The sequence below is a fragment of the Micropterus salmoides genome, unplaced genomic scaffold (assembly GCF_014851395.1).
Source record: "Micropterus salmoides isolate LMB-PRFRI ecotype aquatic unplaced genomic scaffold, ASM1485139v1 Ms_hic_scaffold_21, whole genome shotgun sequence".
Taxonomy (NCBI): Eukaryota; Metazoa; Chordata; class Actinopteri; order Centrarchiformes; family Centrarchidae; genus Micropterus; species Micropterus salmoides.
The window spans coordinates 17,989,349-18,010,427 of NW_024041262.1; the positions used below are offsets into that span (position 1 = coordinate 17,989,349).

The following is a 21,079-nucleotide window of genomic DNA, read 5'->3' on the forward strand; positions in this document are numbered from 1 at the left end:
AGTAATCTATCATTGTAGGTCAAGTAGTTGTTCAAAATGGCAGCACCTCTAGTGTTTAAACTAGTATGTGCAATGTACATAGAGTGCAATTTGGGCTGCACATGGCCCATGGGCCGCAGTTTGGCCCACCCTGATGAATCTAAGGGACGCATGGTAAGCTGTTCAATCATGTGCAGTTCCTGAGCAGAGGCATCGTCCTACACAGGTTTGTCCAGCACCTCAACAACCACAACAAAGATATGTGTTGCTTAGCTTAATACTTGCTTGTAGATGATTTTTGTGACTGTACCAGTATGGAAGTGAGAGTGGTATCGATTGTATTTATATCTGTCAAACTGTCTAACTATTCCTTGAAGATCAAGGCTCAGTCTTGAATCTCAATACTTTTTGGGTAGCGACTGAAACACATCTGCAGCAACAAAAAAATCAAAGACTGAATTAGTCAAAGTTTGCATGGAATGCTTTGTCAGATTCTAAGTCTTGTTTACTTATTCTCTGGTCATATATGTCCCCATTTAAATCGAAATGTTGCTCACTTTAAGTTCTGGTAGGGTTGCTTTTATTAAGACTAGATCAAACATGTAAATGTACAAAAGGAGGTTTTGTATTGGCACAGGTATCAAAAATGACATGATAACTTTGGTATATTCTACATTATATGGCTATAGAATATGAATATATGAAATATAGAAAAAGCTAGACGACTCATGAGTTTATTTGTTTCTTCATCACGAGGGATTGTGATCTCAGGCACTGAGATTGGATTTTAAATACTGGTTAAGTGATATTCTGTATTTGTAATTTATTGGATGGAATGAGGGTGTTATTAGTCAGTCAAGAGAGTTGGTATGCTAGGGCTTTTCTGTGCAGCACTAAACTTTCGGACTTTTCTTGCAGTCATAAATAATGAATGTTTGTTCTATATTGGTTTCTCTTGTTTGTCTATACTTCTATATGTGTGTTTGTGTTTTTCCTCTCTCCTTTTCACTCTGACCTTGACTGTCCTGTGATCTGGGGCTCCTCTGGCCTTCTGCTCTTTAGCTGCTTCTTAAGGTATTTATTTCATTGCCTTGCTCCTTCTGCCTTTAAGCTCTCTCCATTGTGTTTTCATTTCATTGTCCTTGACCCCAAACCCATTGACTCCATTTTTGAAAAACACACAGACATATGTTTGTTTTTGGTCATTTTGTGCAGATACACTCAAACCCACACATGCATGCACACATGCCCATGTGCACACACCTATGCTTTCAGAGATAACATAATCACAGCGTACATGCACCTTGGCACACCTAGTAGATCCATGTGCACGTTCAACCATAAGAGAAGCTCAGTAGTCAATTAGGAGTCAGTTGCTGTGTAATTGGGTGAGATATTAGCTTTACTGTCAGTAAATTAAAAACTGATGTTGAGTAACGGGCATGAAAGCGAGGAATCCTGGTTTCTACCCAAGTCCGCCCTTGTTAAAGCACTGTGACAGGTGGAAGCTAATGAGCAGTCCCATCATAACTCAAGTCTGATTCGTGATGAACATCTGGACAGGCCGACACACATGCAGGCAAAAACTTTGACAAACGCTCAGACACACACACACACACACACACACTCTCACGTACACACAAATGCATGCAGCTGGTGACTGTGAGGCTCATGCAGGGGCAGGGGTGGCAGTTGAGTTGTTGAGCAGAACAAAGTTTCTAGTAAAATGGATTCTTCAAGGGGTAAACAGATGCAGTTTACTTTTTATTCAAAAGAGCCAAGATTGCTAACCGAGTTAAAGTCTACTTTTAATATTCAAGTTTCAGTCTCCCCAGATCTTTTTGTCTGCAGAGAGTGTTGAAGGTATTGAGTTATGCATATTTAAACACAAAAAAAAAATCTATTGAGATAAGAGTAGGATTTTATTTGGAGGTCATGACTATATCCGTGCGAATGTAAAGATACTGTTTATTGCCCGTCTGAATTTAGTCTCTGCCGACACATGCAGAGATGTTCAGAAGTCTGCTCTTCGGACAGCATTTCTAGCTGAATTTGTTTTCACATCATTACATTTGCTGAAGACGGTAACAAAGTATTTTATTTATTAACAACCTCATTTGAACATCGCTAATAACCTTTCACATATTTTCTCATTTAAACCATGAACAATAACAAACAGTGGATTGTAGCAGGTGACGTCCGGTGTACTACATCTGTATGTCTAATCAACCTGCGTGAGACAGACTGGCGCTGCTGCTAATTTGCACAGATGCTGTATAAACATCCCAAACCACCGTGGCCAGCATTAGCAGCAGTCAGTTGGAGAGGGAAGTGTCGGCTTGGTTACTCATTCCCATTATTAATGGAATGACTCTGTAATCAGCCGCTGTATGCACACAGTTGATGACTTTATTATCGTACTGATGAGCAGCAAATGGTGGCTGTATCTATCAAGGTATCATTACGGAGAGATCTTTTTGTTCTCAGTTTTTTTTATTACACATCTTAACACCACCCCTGACCTCAAGTAGACTGAATTAAATTAATTAAGACATGCTGATACAGTAGGAAGACAATTCAAAAGAGTTGAGCTTAAATGGGGTTGGTTGTTAATAAAAGCACATGAACACTAGGTTGTGCTCATCATTGTAATATTTGATCCTGGTCATCAACTGTTAAATTGTTCTTGCTTAGTCAAGCTACAAGACACATTTACACTTAACTACACACAACACAATATCCACCTTACTTGTGGGAAATACTGTGTTACATAATGTAAGATGATGTAGCTTTCTAAATATCAATCAATGACAGAAGTAATTAACTTTGCTAAAAATGATTTGGCAATGGTTTCTTTTTTTTTTTCCTGGTTAAGGGTGCTGCGCTGAAGTACATTCCCACCATTGTCAATGATGTCAAGCTGGTCTTTGATCCAAAGGAACTAAGGTAATTTCATATGATCCATTACATATTCCTATGCTCTACTGTTACAATGACACCTGCAGTAAACAATTCTAATTTGAGGAAAATAATTTGATAGTAGAGGAGAGCTTGTCAACATAACAGACTATAGAGCTCTCTGGGAACTACTGTATGTACTTTTTTATTTTTTTTGGTAAGACCTGAGTTTCTCAAACATAAGGGGGTGTTGCTGAAGAGCACCACAGCAGCTCATTAAGTCAGTGTTTAGAAAATTTTCAAATTATACTGGAGATTGAAAAGGAGATATCTTAAATGCTTGTTTTTCAAAGTGTCTGCTTGCATTTAAATTTCATGTTTAGATATATTCCAAACAAGCTGATGGGATAGTGTGCCGCTTTAAAGACACCTTTTACCTTTTCACTGTTTTTATTTAACAACTCAACATTCAGTAGCTGTACTGTGATGGGCCCTGGTTAAACATTCCCAGGTTGCGTTGAAAACCCGTTGACTGCTCCACTCAAGTGTCCATTTCTGTTAATCTTGTCTACCGTGAATGTCATCTGCTAAAGCTTAGTGCATGTCTTAAAAATACTGACTTCTGAAGTATCACATGCTGATGTTACTGTGGTAACTGTCATCTGAATTACATTTTCTTACATGATACAAATGAATGGACTGTAAAATTTTAACTGACCTTCATAACCTTTGACTGTGTTTTTTGAGGGCAGTGTTCTATAACTATTTTTCAGACCTGAGAGGAGATTGCATTTGTGATAAACGCCTCCTGGGTGTGCCCATGATTTTCTGTCCCATTTGAATGTCTTTAATCTGTTACACTGAAAGAACACAGCACAAAAACAAAATAGACTGCCCTCATTTATATTTACAAATATGTGAGGAAAGCTTTTCTAATATATTAAGTGAAATACTTTCCAGCTGCAAATGAGTCTTTGGAAAAACACATATTTCAGGTATTTTATAATCTGTAAATATTAAGTTCAGACAAATATAGTGACACGTGAGTCGTGCTGATTTTGTCCTGATTGTCTCATTATGAAATATACATCCTGTACACAGACAGTTCCATCAGTAAGTAAGAGAACATGGCATAATCAGCAGGTTGCTTCTGACCAGGGTGAGTCGAATCTTTGTCGGTGAAAACTAAACTACTCTTTTCCTAATGATATAATGTTCCTTCTGTTGAAAGTTAGGAGAGACTTTCTTGGGTCTGGTGCAGTCAGATTAATCAAAATCTTTTACACGTTTGATCAAAAAAGGATATATTTAGGAGAATACGCTTTTATGAAATAAAATCAGAAGTACAATTTCACACAGCAAAGGCTATGTATTTGATGATTGAGGCTGTTGTTTATATTATCTAGTTACAAAAATAATCTCTCATCTCTGCTTAATCAAATATCTGATAATGGATATGTAAAATCCCAAACACTCTTGCCACAATTTTTCTGGCTGCTCAAAGACTGGCACAAATAGTGCAGCTCCATGTGGGTATTTTCCAGACCTTGAAATGTGCTTTGCCTGTTCATTTGCAAGCACTCAGTAAGGAGACCCTTCCATTTGCTGACATCCAGCACCTGGGCGGCTGCCATTTCCACAGCAGATTCTGGGGCACGCAGGACCTCCAATTCCTGCCTCTAGCCTCCACTCCACCACCATCACAGCCACACTAAAGGGGTCTTTGGTCAAAGGTGGAAGACAGTCCTTCAGTCCACCTATTCTGTCTACTATGCACCATTTTTCTGTTCAGCTCACAGTGATTTTTTTCTCACATTCATACTTGAATTTAATCAAATTCAAATTAGCTTTATTGGCATGTATAGCAAAAAAAAAATTACTCCTTGTATGTCCTTCACTGTGTGACACTGATGGAACATTTTGATTTGGTTGAAATTAAACAAAGTGCTCATTCTTATTTGTGTCATTCATGATAAGGCACACAACATATTTTGATCAGAAACTATTTTTACATTTTTGGATTTGAAAGATAGTTGACTGTTGACCTTCCCAACACTCCCTCCCTTTGCCCCTTTGCTGTGTAGCCAAAGGAACCATATGCTCTCCAGCTATATGGTGAAGTGCAGCTATAATTTTCATGCAGTAATACACAAACATTTGTGGGGTTCGAGAGACAGTTTGAAGTGCTGTCAAGAAATCTTGATTGATTTATTGGGGTTACACCTGTCCTTGTTGACTGTTGCAATAAAGTAAATAAGTAGTAATATGTAGTATTTGTGTCTGTAGTTTGTAAGGAAACTACATGAGAAAAGCTTTTGATTTCAGCTTTAATTCTGAAAGCTGTGGTTCTTATGAACCATTCACTTAGCCATAAATCACAGACCTGGGTTTCCTGCCTGAGCAAAGGCGGCATCAGCTGTTCCTGTTGTTAGTGCTAACGTGGCTCAGCATCTGAGCTGGATGCGACCAAATTGAAGCCTTAGAGGTGGGGGTGTTTCATCCGCTGCCGGAGCCTATTTCTCCTTGAGCCTTAGCTTGCTAATATAATGGGCTTCCGGCCTCTTCATTGAGGAGAAAACTGTCTCAATGATGTGTCTCAAATTACTATCACTGTATCAAGTACTAGCAAGGTCAGTAATAAAACTTCAATCTCAAGTTATGTATAATTTTATATTGGCAATATAATATTGTGAGATAGAACCTTTTATAGAATTATTGGAAAATAGCTTTTGGTTAAAGAAGCAAATAAATACCTGAGGATTTAAGGTACTTCATCACATAAATGCAAAACTCCTGTAATCAATGTCCAATCACCGTCCTTGTCATTGATTCGCAATATTGACTGCTGTTGTCTAATGCAATCCGTGACGGCAAAATCTATCCCTTGTAGCAAGCTGTTCTCCGAGTTCATCCTAGGTCAGCTCCTCTGGGTCAGTTGACTAATCTCTATCGTGTCACGCGATATATTGTTGTATCCTACAGCCCTTCCCTGAATATCTGAAAAGTACATTTGTGGGTGTACAGAACCTTTAATTGCATTTGGGATGATTGCTAGTGATGGGAAGCAGTCAACCAGCCCAAGATGTCTGATCAGTTTGACCTTTTTGTCTTTATTGCACTCCTTTTTTCTCCATAGCAAGCTGTTCACTGAGTTCATCCTAAAGGTTCCTCTGGGTCGTCTGGTGAAACAGAAGCTAGACTGTCTGATTGACATTGTCCACAGCGATCTGTTCACTCATCACGGTGAGAGCACACACACACGCACAAACACACACCCACGAACAAACTGTACTCAGTTCTTTAGTACTCAACTCAACTTTATTTATAGAGCACTTTCAACACCACAAGTCGAACCAGAGTGCTGTAAAGAAGGTATAAAAGAGAAATCCAACGAGGGTTAAAATGAAGGGCAACTGGACTTGGTTGAAGATACTGGAAGACGTTTCGTCCCTCATCCAAAGGACTTCTTCAGTTCTGACTGACTGGCAGGGAAACTCAGCTATTTAACCTCAGCGGGGTCGTTATCCCGGGTCATCGATACCGCTGGTTCGTTAGTGTTCCTTGTTGCTGTGACGACAGTCGTTACAGTCGTTGAGACTACCTGTGGCCAAGACTGAACGACCCGTCGTTGGTATCTTCACCTGAGGCCAATAGGTTATGTTTGTTGAGTTTCCTGGGAAGTGATGAAAGGTCAGCATTGTAAGTGGGGGATAAGTGGTGGCGTAGACCCCCTCCCCTGTTCAATGACGGCTTCTCAACCCTGGTGTAGATGCCCTCAACTCCTTCAGAGGAATATCACCGAGCCACTGGTACAGATATGTGGACGACACCTGGGTCAAAATCAAAAGCCAGGAAGTGCAAGCCTTCACAGAACACATCAACTCTGTGGACAGTAACATCAGGTTCACACGAGAAGATGTTCACAACAACAGTTTGGCCTTCCTGGACTGCGCTGTACACATTGAAGAGGACAGGAGCCTGCAGATTCGTGTTTACAGAAAACCCACACACACAGACCAATACCTACTCTTCGATTCACACCACCCACTGGAGCACAAGCTAGGGGTCATGAGAACACTGCATCACAGAGCAGAAAACATACCAACAAGCGCCCAAGCCAGAGAGAAGGAACAGAACCACCTGAAGGGGGCACTTACAGCCTGTGGATACCCTAAATGGACCTTTGTGAAGACAGCCACAAGATCCAAGAAGAACAAAACTACAGGGGAGGAGGAAAAGAAAGTCAAACGCAACAACATTGTGATTCCATACGTGTCTGGAGTATCAGAGAAACTCAGGAGGATTTTCAACAAACATAACATCCCTGTGTTTTTTAAACCCAAGAACACACTAAGACAGATGCTGGTCCACCCCAAAGACCGCACACCCAAACACAAGAAAAGCAATCTAGTGTATGCGGTCCAATGCAGTGAGGAATGCACAGACCTGTATATTGGGGAGACTAAACAACCACTACACAAACGCATGGCTCAACACAGAAGGGCCAACTCCTCAGGTCAAGACTCTGCAGTCTACTTACATCTGAAGCACAGAGGACACTCGTTTGAGGACCACCAGGTGCACATTTTAGACAGAGAAGATGGATGGTTTGAAAGAGGTGTCAAGGAAGCCATCTACACCAGGGTTGAGAAGCCGTCATTGAACAGGGGAGGGGGTCTACGCCACCACTTATCCCCCACATACAATGCTGTCCTTTCATCACTTCCCAGGAAACTCAACAAACGTAACCTATTGGCCTCAGGTGAAGATACCAACGATGGTCGTTCAGTCTTGGCCACAGGTAGTCTCAACGACTGTAACGACTGTCGTCACAGCAACAAGGAACACTAACGAACCAGCGGTATCGATGACCCGGGATAACGACCCCACTGAGGTTAAATAGCTGAGTTTCCCTGCCAGTCAGTCAGAACTGAAGAAGTCCTTTGGATGAGGGACGAAACGTCTTCCAGTATCTTCAACCAAGTCCAGTTGCCCTTCATTTTAACCCTCGTTGGATAACTATGACCTGGATAACTGAGAATCTTCATAGACATATAAAAGAGAAAATAAAAGCAGAGACAAACAACACAGCAAACGTATAACATACACAAGTTACAGACCATTATCAAATGCACCTTCACTCTCAGTACAGTAATATAGGCAATCACACACTCCACCTGCATCCTCTAGGCAGTCCTATGTGAGCCCACTAGGAAATGGTGAGGCATAATGGAAATCCCTCTTGTTATGAGTTAAGCATCCTCACTGATAAATCACCTGGACGTGTGTCTATCAGAATATCAGTATTCCCATCTACCCAGTCTTCAATCCTCAGCCACTCCTTTCCTCTCTCTCTATTAAATTCCATTTGCTTAGGTGTGTTTATCAGGTAACTTATTTTCTTGTTTCTCTTTCCTTGCCTCACCAATACAGCATTCCACTGTTATACACATTCACACCAACACATAATACACTTGGGAACCATACTGTTGTTTATTTTGGCCATGTTGTAGTAATGTCAACTATGAAGGGCAGGGATGTAGAGATGGTTAACGTGAACCTGAACCTTCACTGTTTGCAGCCAGGCTCGCCTGTGGCATCCTGCAGACAGGGCCCTGCTCCAGTGATGGGCAAGGGCCAAGCATTTTGCCCGAGGCAGCAGTCCTCTGAGGCCATGTTAGGTTAGGTCCTGATTTAGAGACGGAACACGCTCACACACACACATGCTGTCCTGTGGTGGTAAATGAAATGCAAAGTTCCTAACCCAATAAAATAGCAACAGTGATTCAATGTGGCTGGCAGGGACAGCACATGCCTCGGAGCAGTCAACTAACGTAAAGGAAGTGGACAACAATTATCCGCTTGCACAGCTGCTCTCTGCCTCCATCAACAGCAGCTGTTCTGTCTTGTTGTTCAGCAGGAATGTACAGAAAACACATGATGAAATGGAATTTGGACATGGTGTTATACGTTTGTCATATTGAGTAGTATCTGATATTGAATATAAGACACTGTAAATGTCTCTTCAACTTAATGATCCAGTCCTTTAATGCTTAACCAACATACACTTTTCTGATTGGTTTAGCCAGTTTAGTGACTAACTATTGAAGGGCAATGCTCAGTGCTTGGTCCTCTGGTCAGCACTATTGATCTGTTGGTGTAATTGTGGACAGGCAAGCCTCCCTGACGCTTGTGAATGGCCTGCTGATCAGCAGGGGGACGTGTTGCTGTGGTGTAGATATAGAATCGCTGCTGCTCATTTCTTAGAACAGCTCTACACAGTGGTGCTCCAGTAGTCTTTGAGGTAAAACTGTGCAAGACCAGTGGTGGAGAAGGCCTAATTGGCATGTAAAATTGTCCTTTTCTCATCAGTGTCAAGCTGAGCTCCACTTTGGAGATGTTTTATTACACGTAATAACCACTGCAATGAGCAAATGAGTTAGCCAGGCAGTTTTAAAGGTGATCTAATCTGGTGCATAATGCTCATGGGACTCATTGTTAGATGCACCCTGATCCCCAGGGGGTCTCCTGAAAGGTTCCCTCGCCAGCCAATTCCAAAGTGAAATGTACTGGAAATTTTAGAGCAAATGAATGCCCAGTAACAAGCATTTACCTAGATGCTCAACCTTCAACATGCTCATAAATATGCATTGAATATGTTCAGTGGTGGTGTAAAAAGGTTTCTTAAATTAGTATTTTTCAGTCCACAATGGACTTATTTGTGTTCAAAACGATGATTTCAGACAATAAGATGAGGTCTCTTTCTCCATGGGTTTCATGTATACGTTAGAAATGGAAATGCTGTGTGTTGAATGTGATTGGTATGCATACGCATTTCCCTGCTGCAGATGAAACATAATGTACTCTGTAAAGATGTTTTTTGTTCCTTTTTTTTATTTTAGAGGCACAATGTTGTGTCACCTTCACCGTTGATGATGTAAAAGGAGCGAGTGGGATGGGTGCATAAATCACTTGCAAATGGGCTCATTGGAAGAGAACAAATATGTCAGCTGCTCTCCTGGTCTGTGTTAAAGAGGAAAATCACTGTAGCGTCTAAAATCTGTTTACACTGGAAGTTTGAGGAGAGCGCTCATGGCCTAGCTTGATAGTTCCAGTCTGCTTGTCCCACTCCCACCCTGCTACTTGTGTGTGTATGAGTGAGTGTGTATGTATATGTACGCATATACACATGTCTTAAGTCCATTTATGTGTTTGTGTGTGTTTTTGTTACCAACTGTGTGTATTTTGAGTTTGGAGGTGGCACAAAGGGAATGAGGATTGGACCCCTGTAAAAACAAGGTATTAAGCAGTCCACGCAATGTTAGACGCCCTCAGATTGGATATTGGCTTTTGTGTTCAAGCTCTGGAAGATTACTAAGGACATAGACACGTATACATAAAATCACACAGTTTCACTTTAATCTCTATCAGGTGGATAGTGTGGTGCTCAGTCCCACAGCACCAGAAATATTTGAGAGCAGACATGGTTGTCACTTTGTGTCAGGGCTGGCTAACATGTGACAAGGCAAACTCTTAAAATCCATTACGTTTCTTTTCAGGTTTTTGCCAGTGACAGCTTTATGTGAATAATAGCTGTGTTGCAGAGTAGCCTGCCCACAATACTGCCATCATGGGGATAAGCCTCATGTATGTATTTTGGTCACAATGTTTATTTTCCTATTGCACCACCCTTGAGCCAAAAAATTTGTTAATATAAATATTGGTAAACTTTCATGCTCATCAGAGGATACTCTCTTTTGGCTTGGGTATCAGCTTTACTCTGCCGCCACCTTCAGACCAATTGTTTTTGATATAAAAATAGCCTTCTCTCTGTTTTTCATCTATCCATTATCTATTTTTCCTGGGATTCAATGAGCATTAAATCCTCAATGGACTGCCACTGTAGAGTTTAAGACTTGTTCAGTTCATTATTTTTTTTTTACAGACATCTCCCACTTGCCACTTGAGTATTGTTTTTACACAAACACCCTACAGCAACCTGTGTGTTGATTGGTGTCATTTTATAACATAATTGCAAAATAATGGTTAATCATTTGGACCCCAAATTTAGTTGATATGCTATCTTCAAGAATGAGCTTCCCTGTAGTTATTTTTACCTTAAGATTATTAAAAGCAATTCAAAATGAGTCGTGCAGTCATGAGAGATTTCTTAGATTGCTGGAAGAGAATCATCCTGTAATTGATGAACTAATCAATGCCTGAGTCATTAAAAATGAAATTTCAAATTCTCCAGGAGTCTTTATTTGTTAAATTGCTAATTACTATGTAATGCATTCATTACCCTTTTATTAGTGTGGAGCTTTGGCGTATGGCTTATGGTTAATCCCAGTAATACTGACAGTGAAATGGAATTCACTTCGGTCAGATGCAGTTTTGTGTTGTTTTTTTGTTGTTTTTTGTTGATGCATGTTGGGATGAATCATTAACTTCTTTCTTTCTTCATCTTCATAGAATCACTCCATACTGCCCAGTTTTACATTGAGTTCCTTCAGAAAGGAACACTGATTGGATTCATGTTCAGTGCATTTGGGTATTGTTTATGAAGAGGTAACCATAGCGCATGCTATTCATCATGCGTTAACATCCTGCTGTTTATGAATCGGCCTTAAGGAGTATTGACAGTTGGAAAAGCTTTATCTCTGTGTGCATGTGTTTTGATGAGTAATGAAGTTAAAATTGAGTTTTGTCCCAGATGATTGGCTTGTTAAAGCTGCAAACATTTGTGAAGCAGAGAGATTGCATTGATCATTTAGTGCACAGATGTATCTGCATCGCTCTTTTGTTCTCGATCTTTTCTTTTAATATGGCATTAATATCAATACCTTTGTGTTTGTGAGAAAGACTGTGTTAGTGCACTGAATGGGGGCCTTGAGAAGTGTTTAATTTTTACATGTTCCTTTCTTTCCCTGTGTTGCAGAGGGGTTATCAATTTGTATTTATACCAGTTATATGTAGCAGTGGACAGAAAAGTGTTATGTGATTGCTTTCCTCTCCCTAAATCTATAAATTACTCACTTAACCCCCTGACTGAAACTCCCAAACTTCTAAATTAAACAAACCTAACTCCAGTGCTTGTCCCTAGGCTTTAAATATGACCCACACACACATACACAAATGCCACTAAGATTGGAATCAGAAGGTTTAATAAAAAATATGATAATTTTGTGGCAGGCTGCCTCCATAAGAATACTTTCGGGCTTATCACTGCTGGTCCTCCATGTCCAATTGCCAATCAAATTCTCTACCCTCTGCATATGGAAATGCACCTTTTGATGTTACCGTCAACATCAGCCAAACTCTTTTGGTTGGCTTTTGTTGCATTATGTGTCGAATTTTTGCTGCCTCTACTTACTAATTTAGGTGCAAAGGTATGTAATATGGTGTTATCTATACTGTTTTCTTTGTCTGGAAAACAGTTTTATTAAACATTCATGCTTTGTCTTTTCAAAATCACAAGGTGGAACAACTACCATTGTTACCCACTGGAACAGTAGGGGCTAAGGTGCTTTTAATTAAGGGCGCCACAACAGTGGGGAAAAATAGGAGATTGACAGATTATATGACAGATATTGACATATAATTAGGTGAGGTGTTGGGTCCCTAGGTGGCTTGGTATTTTCTTTCTTACCTGATATTTAAAGGGAGGTTTTTGATGGTGCTCTAAAAATGTATACCTCTGATGTGCTTTTGTTCTGACAGTAACTGTTTCAAGGGATTTGGGAAGCTTTTGCCTCATTCAGTTTAATTAATAAATTAATTGTTTTAATTTAGTCTTCTGAGCAGTGAGGAAACTATTAACAAACTATGTGCGTCTTCATCGAGCATATGCTGTACTGCCTTATGTGATCCATCATCTGCTCCACATGTGGAGCGACATTGTGAATGTGTTTATTTGGTGGTATCCCTGCAGATTGCCGTGAGATTCTGCTGCCGCTGATGACGGACCAGCTGAAGTTCCACCTGGAGAAGCGGGAGGAGCTTAAGGCTTGCTGCCAGCTGCTCAGTGACATCCTGGAGGTGCTCTACAGGAAGGATGTGGTGAGGAACAGCTTTCCAGCTTTCTGTACTTTTATTTTCCTCTGGGATGAACAGGGGTTTAAGTCCCTCCATAAAGAAGAAACACGTTTCGACTGTATTTATTTTACTGAAGCGCTACTAATCAATGTGCTGCTCTTAATTTATTATATTGCACTACATACCCTGAAAGTAGCACATTTTACAGCACTGTGGAGTTGGCTCAGTAATTCATTGCTCAGGGTGGCTAGAGGCCACCTTTATCGCCATTAACATGCTCCAGGAACATGGTGATGAGCTCTGCTTTACCTCTTGGTGTTAGAGTTAGAGTACCTTATAGCAATGTGACCTACATGATGATTGAGCAATAATTAAAGTCAATTCATAGAGCCACTTATGTAGCCTGTCGAAACTAATGATCTATTTCATTATCGATTAATGTATGCATAGTTCTTCTCTTAAATCAATGAATATATATATATAAAGTGGTTTATCATAAGTATAACATAGCCCCAAAAATCCTATTACAAGTTCAAGGTGGTCTTCAAAATGTTTGTTTTGTCAGTCCAAACCCCGAAAACATTCAATTTACAATAACATAAAACAGAGAAAAGTAGCACATATTCACACCTGAGGAAAAAAAACAAGTACACACACACACACACACACACACACACACACACACACACACACACACACACACACACCAAAACACTCAGCAAGTGTGTTTCATCCTCTTCAGTGCCCAGACTCTTGATGTCCTCCCTTAGGCCCTCTCAGACTCCCTTTGCCATTGATCACCACGGCCTGGTCTCCCACACTCCACTCTGCTAGGGATTATCCACCTCTCCCACTTGCTCTGCCTTTCACACTCCTCTTCTCTCTGTCTCTCATTTTTCTGCATCCTCTCCCTGCCTTTCTCTCTCTTTCATATCTGTCCTGCTCTGCACACTTTTGTAGACTCATATGTAGATAAGGAAAGGAATAGGACAGGAGAGAACACCACTGAGGATATCTTTGTAGGTATTAAACGACTTATACCTTGTTAGGAGCAAGGATCGCATTGTATATTTTCCCCTCACCTATCTAGATTCAAACAAACAATATCTGGACTCTTATACAAGCTTATATACCCTGGGGTTTGTCTCTAAAAACAGTGCAGGGATCATGTGCGTTTTCATGGAAGATGTGCGTCACACTTGCTGCATTGGAAGGCAATATCTGAAACTCCCTTCTCAGATAGTTTATTCTCCCTAGTGCACAGACTCGCTACGGTAAGAAACAGCCCTATGCTCACTCAAACTCACTAACAAGCACGTCCAAGGAAAATTGTCCCACTTATGACAACGGTACAACTGCCCCATGGGTGTTTTTCCCCTTCCAAAAGCTAGGATTCGCAATGTATAAATCATTTAATCAGCCGTATTTGTCATGTCTCACATGTCTTCAAAGTATCTTCAGAGTTTCTTGTTTTTGTAGAGCAGTATTAACATTTTCATATCTATTTATAAAGACAAACAAATAGTTTTTTCTTGTTTTTTAACACTGCATTTTTAGTTAGAAGGATGTCTCAAAAACCTTTGGACAGATTTCATTGAAATTCGGTGATCTATCACTACGTGTAGTTCTTGTAAGTAAACGAGGAATCCTCTCTAAACCACCAGATCTTTGGCCCTTATTTTATGGTGATGTATATTTCTTATTTGCAGACAACTGGCCAATTGTAGAATGAAGAGTACAAATTGTACAAATGAAGAGCTTTAACGACCATCAGAATCACCAACAGCCTTTCAGAATTGAGGTTTCAATGTTCTGTCTAGACTCAGCAGTTTGCACTGATGTTCAACAACACTTCATTCACTAAAAATCTCTTGTAAAACGCCAATTTTAAAATTATAAATAGACTTAAGAGCGCAGAATGTAGTCCAGCAATGTAGTCCAGGTAGTTTTGCAACCAATGGTAAAAACCTCACTCCTTTTTTTTTCCACATTTAATGCTTTCAGTACAACCTTATGTGCATTTTGACTCATGTAAATAATATCTGTTCTGTCTGATGTGTTTACAGCCATTGTGGGAAATGTGGGAACTTAATACCTTCAGTAGAAAAAGCAGATTGTGGGAAAGTGGATACACTTGAAAAAAGAATACAACATGTCATCACAAAAAAAAGTCTTTGAATCCACTGAACATCATTGTAACGTAGCAACAAAAGGTCATCTCCCATTTAGCGCCTTAACTCTTTTTCGAGGCAAAAATCACCTTAAATGAGTGTAAAAACTGTATTTGTTTTTAAAAAAAAGTGTTTTCAAATTTTGCTCTTTCAATCAACCTTTTCTAATGCGACTTCAAAATGCACTTAAAAAAATGTTGATGGAAATGGCCATTGTCTCCTTCTTTCCCTATGTTTTTGTGTTGATGTGTGTCTGTATTTTTTGCAGGGTCCCACCCAGTGGCATGTTCAAATAATCATGGAGAAGCTGCTGAGGACTGTCAACAGGACAGTCATTTCCATGGGCCGCGATTCACCTTACATCGTAAGTTTATCTGATTCTCTGTAACTATTAGCTGTACATCCACGACTCACTCACTTTGAGACTTTTTTTTTTTTTCTGGTTGTCTCTCTCTCTCTCTCTCTCTCACTCTCACTCTCACACACACACACACACACACACACACACACACACACACACACACACACACACTCACTCTCTCTCACTAATTTTAGAGGCCCCTGTACCACAACCAGCTTTACTCCCACAGGCCCACTGCAACTCCAATTCCATTCTAAAGCTATCATTAAATGTACATTGCCAGAATGCTTTCACAAAACCTCAGTCTGGGAGTGGCTTTGATCTACTGATATGGTTTACGTTTGTGTGCTGATCTGTGTGTGTTTTGTTGAGCTGTTTCATGATTTTTTTATTTTTTTATGTGTATGTTTGCCTGTTCGTGTGGCTGATCCGTCATGTATTAGAACATTTCAGATGCTCTGTGCTGTAAACCCATCAGCCCCACCTCCATTGCCGTTGGCGTCTTTCTCCCAATCACTCTCTCAGCTAGAGCTCGGTAGCAATTAATGCACTTATCAGTCACTGAATAAATATGCTGTCTGCCTGGTGTGCATGGCAAAGCCTTCATCCTTTTTCATGAGTCCAGAGAGTCTAATGAATGTCAGCTTCTATATTCTTTGAGTCATTCTGTTGTATCCTGTTGGTGCCTGTATTCATTAGTGCTGTAGCTTGTGATGTAACTTTGAAAGTGAGACTTGGGTAATAAACATATGTCGTTTATAAGCAATGTTTTATTATGGAGGTTCCTCTTAGGGAACTTAAAAGTACTTTTCTGCCATCTTAAATACAGCTAAGTGTTGAAAGAGACATTTTTTTCTGGACTCCAAGTATGTATAGGAAAATAGGAGGTCGTATGATGACTGATGATATTGGTACTTTCACTGGTTGGCTTATCATCCTTTTTCCTCCTGTCTCGGGTTATTTATATTGTTTGTGTGTGTGTGCACGCACAGCACCCTTTCCACATGGGGAGCAGCAGGCAACGGCATTACTTGTTTTAATGGAAGCTTATCTGCTTTTATTACCAGTAACTGAGCCACACCAGCAGTAAGTGATTTAATAAAGCCAACAGTACCCAGAGTTATCATACACTAATGATCCAGTGTGTGTTTGTCTGTGTTATGTCATATATGTCCGCAGCACTCCCCTGTGTTTGCTATTATTTTTTTTTCAGTCTTCTCTTTCTCTCTCACTTGCTTCCTTTCCTTCAAAGTTGCAGTAAAGTGAAATTGTAGTGCAGAGATTCTCTAGCTGTTCCTTCATCTTTTCCTCAGTCTAAAAGTCTTCCAGCAATGCACCAGGCTAATCGCGTAAATGGGGAGAACTCTTTTGTGTAATAGATGGCAAGCATAATGTAAAGCTAATGAAGCTGTTAGTTGAGCTGGGGCCTCCCTTTTGCCCCTTTTCTCCCAGCCGGCTGCCTGGAGGGGGTCTAGAACTCCCTCTTTCTCTCCCTCTCCCTCCCTCATCCAGTCTTTTCATTTTTAAGTGAGAGATACAGACTGTGCATCTACTCCTGCCGTACTCCCGCTCCTGTTTTTCACTGCAGTGTGGTTCTTTTGATCGAGTATTTCAGATATGGAACTTACCTACCACTTTGACTAAAAGGCTATCAACACTCATGATGGCAACACACGCAGGTCTCCTCTCTGCTGTGCATCCATTTCAGCATCCCTCCTATGGTGCAGGTGAAATGGCGTTCCCTGCTTCCAGCAGTGCCTGCTAAATAGTGCAAAAGCAGACCAGCTTCCTTTCTGGTTAATGAAACTGCTCTACCCTTGACAATCTGTGATCCTTATTGAAACTACTTATTGAATCTACTTTGTGTACATGCCTTCTATTTTTACTTCACTTCCTTATACACAGCTTGCTTTAATTGTCCCTACTGACCCCTGCCTTTTGACAGCTGATGCCTAATATTTAGCACGAGTGTGCAGTGTCCTTTTACCCAGTGGGAGTTGGAGGTCACGACCGCCCTTGTCCTTCTGAAGGCACTATGGCTCTTTTTTTACGCAAACACTATGTTATACAGCACTTGGGACAGAAGCAGCATTTGAAGCAGGCCCCAGAATTACTATTTAATGATCAGTAAGGTTGGTGTGAATTTGTAACTATGAGACCCAGTTAGAGCTGCTGGAAGTGCCGTAGCTTTCTAATCAGAGGTCTGTTGTTGCAGCCGGTGGGTACTGCTGCCTTCTCTGCAGGCAGATTGCGCGCTGCTGCTCACATAACACCGCAGCCAACCACCGACCTTGTTCTTCTGAGTGGCAGCCTCTTACATTTAGATTTATGCATTAACGTTCTTCGCTCTCTCTCTCATTCTCTCTCACTCTCGCTCTCTCACGCTCTCTTTTCTTTCCTTTCTCCTCTCTCCTGGTGGGGGTGGACACAGAATGTTGATGAGAATCATCACAGTGACGGCTTGGGGGTGTGTTTTGTTTTGTGTTGTCACTGCAGTGCTACGCCTGTTGGCAACTTAGACACAGCATTGCTGCATTTGCATTGTTGGACATCCTAGCAGGCTGTATTTTTATATTCATGTCCACTCTCACACAGGTTGAGATGAGTCCTTGTGAATACATTTACATTAGGATAGCAGCAGAAACATTTTGTCTGTCTCTGCTGAAATTACCAAGTTCTACCATTATGCCCTTGAATTACATTTCCTCTAGTTTAAGCTTCTGGGTGAGTCCTGCAGATACTCATTGATAGGAAGCTGCAGCTTGAAAAATCTGTATGTCAAGACTGAATTTCACTGGGCACTGCTGCGTCGCGTTCCTGCTGTGATGCGGCCACCATAGCTGATCGCTGCCATTCTAGACAATGCTTCTAATTCCATGCGCGCAGCGTGTTCCCAGCGTCCCAGAACCGGCTCTCCACTTTGCTCCCCAAAGAATAGGCGACTAGTCTATTTTTCACCGAAACCATGTCGAGCTGAACAGAACCAATTGCACCAGACAGGAAGGCAGACACAGAACTTCGTGTGCACATTCCTGAACGTATACAGCAACAACAAACACAATTAAAGTTGACAAAAATAGAAACCATATAACTATGTAGCCTATTTACCCATGGAAGAAGTGTAATAAACAAGGAATAATGACAAAATCAACCAAATCTAAGCAAGTCAACAAAATCGTGCAGAGGACGGAACAAAACCAGGTCACATACGCAGTGTTATAAAGCCATGCCTGGTGGAATTTAGGGCTTACACACTTGTCTTCTGCTTTTAAAATTCCAACCAAACAATGAAAAAACCTTTGTGTTTTTCTTTTTCTGTGAAGTTAGTTACTGACCTTTGCATCATTTTTTATGCATTGTCAGAAATGCCTAAATGTCAAAATAATATAGTAGTCTGAGACCTGAGGAAAACTGACAGCAGGTTGTGGTTATAGTTGGCTGCAGTGCTTCACGGTTATCCTGACGATTATCCTGCAGTGTGCAGAAGGAATGGAGTAGAAAGCTGCAGAGGAAGGACTGTACGTTATTGATTGACAGTATGGGGCTGACCGGCTATAGGGGCTGGAGCTCGTTCTTTGCTACATGCACTCACTGACTGAAATATTGCAACAAAGCCATCTCAATGTCAGACTAGAATCTTCTCTTGTGTCTTTGGCTTTCTGTATCACTCACTCTCTTTATCACCCTGTCTTTATATCTTTTTCTGTCCAAATATTTCTCTCAGCATCAGCTTCTTTCTTTCTGTGTTCTCTCCCTCTCTCTCTCCTGCTAGCTAGATTGCTGCAGAGCTCTTACAGAAAAGAAGCATAGTGAGATATGGCACTGCATCATAATGCCTCGGACATGCACTTATCGCTCACTCGCTGCACCTCTCCTCCTCTCCTGTGCTAAAAGTTTGACTGATCGTCGTCTTGGGTTTATTGACCCAGCGACAACTCATGTCAGACGTGTGCTCACTGTTGACACTGTGTGAAAAGCACTGGGGCTCACATGGTGATGTTTGTCACCTTCAAACCACAGAGGACTACGGTTAAAGTCTGTAAGAAAGCGAAATGCGAAGCTTGTTTGTTCCCTCAGTACTGTACTGTAAACATTCACCTGGGGGAAGCCCTGTGGACTTGGCCCTTCAACAGGGGAGAGGAGGTTGGGCAGTGTTGCCTTGAGCAATGTTGGTTCTTGTAGCTTCCTCCATGTGAGGGTGACTCTGGATCTCTGGGGCATTTACTCCGAGCTTTGTCCCCAGTTTACCTCATGGTTTCACCTCATTGCTGCTGGTCTGTGCCAACCAGGCAGCTGCATGTATGCACACCAACGCACGAATGTGCCCGAAAGTCAGCATTAAAGTAAGGATGATTAGGGCAAAAAGTGTGCTGTGCATATAAGCTTTGGATCACAAGCAGTTCCTAAGGCAGGTTGACATCCTGCACCAGAAACCATTTGCTGCTTATCCCTCTGTTGTATTCTGCTCACGTGTTGTGCCACCCTACTACATCAAAGAGATGCAGGGCTGATTTTAGGTGGATTTTCAACCTTATCTCCTCTTTCATCTCATAAGAGTGTAGAGGTGATTGTTTTGCATACAGAAGCCTAAGTGGAATTCTAATTTAGATGTTTGGTTCACCCAAACTACCTCATAGTACTGTTTAGCCATGCAGATAGTTATCTCTGCAATTTCTGCTGACACCCCAGTCCACTTGAGGTGAATGACATTTCGCATGTATCGCTCACAGCATTAAATAAATTACATTTAAACATTTCAAAAGCAACATTTCCCCATAAACAGTGATGCTCACACTGGATATATCAGACATCACAATCTAGGTTGAATATAATTTAAACTGCTGCAAATGGCCATGACAGGTAAGTCTGAAAATATATTTTGTTTGTCATCTGAATTAGCCTACCCTTTATCTGATATTTACCTAACAGTAACATTCTAACATCCTACCAAGCTACTCACTGTACCACTATGCTATGCAAATGAAACTGAGTCTTCTTCAGACTTTGAGAGCTCTGTAGATGTCTGTTTTTATTTTTCATATTTTGCATATTAAATATCTTTATTTTATTTCTTTTTTAAAAACAGTATAAAATACACAGTATTGCACATAATAAATCAATTGCACTTCTTTAAGGTACAGATAAACATCTAGTTCTCTTGATGCTACAGCATAACTACTGAAAGAAACCAACCTGGCATGTACAAGAGTGGAGGTGTGAATCACATGTAGCCAACAGAAAGCAGCATGTTGGAGCTTGTGAAAGTCAAACCAGTGATATCTAGTAGTTTGCAAGGTGTTGTTGTGACAGTAGATAAAGATATTTCTTTTATGCCCTTGAAACCACTTTGGCGCATTTCCTGTGTTTTGGGGCAGTGTTTTTGGCTTTGAGAGGGACTTCGGTTTTATGCTCCTGCATACGTTACTAATGTAATGTTTTCTTTTAGATACTGGCTGCTGTCCTACTCATTAAAATGGTATTAGCCCTATTTGATGCTATACAACATATATTTATATATAGTAAATGCAAATATTATTTTGGCTGTACATAGTGTTTGAACCCTGTATGGAGTTACTACATGAATTTTACTTTACAGTCGAATAGATGAGAAGCAGTGAGCTTGGGGGGGGGTAAA

The 21,079-nt window shown here is 40.8% G+C and overlaps 1 protein-coding gene across 2 annotated transcripts in view; it reads left to right on the forward strand.

Annotated features, from left to right (window-relative positions):
- dock1 (dedicator of cytokinesis 1) overlaps nucleotides 1-21,079 on the forward strand; it is a 182,295-nt gene that overhangs the window by 61,435 nt on the left and 99,781 nt on the right. For both annotated transcript variants that reach the window (XM_038736684.1, XM_038736685.1), the window contains exons 24-27: nucleotides 2,855-2,925; nucleotides 6,014-6,120; nucleotides 12,809-12,936; nucleotides 15,352-15,447. In XM_038736684.1, the coding sequence (XP_038592612.1) occupies nucleotides 2,855-2,925; nucleotides 6,014-6,120; nucleotides 12,809-12,936; nucleotides 15,352-15,447 (402 nt within the window). The remainder of the gene's footprint in view (nucleotides 1-2,854; nucleotides 2,926-6,013; nucleotides 6,121-12,808; nucleotides 12,937-15,351; nucleotides 15,448-21,079) is intronic.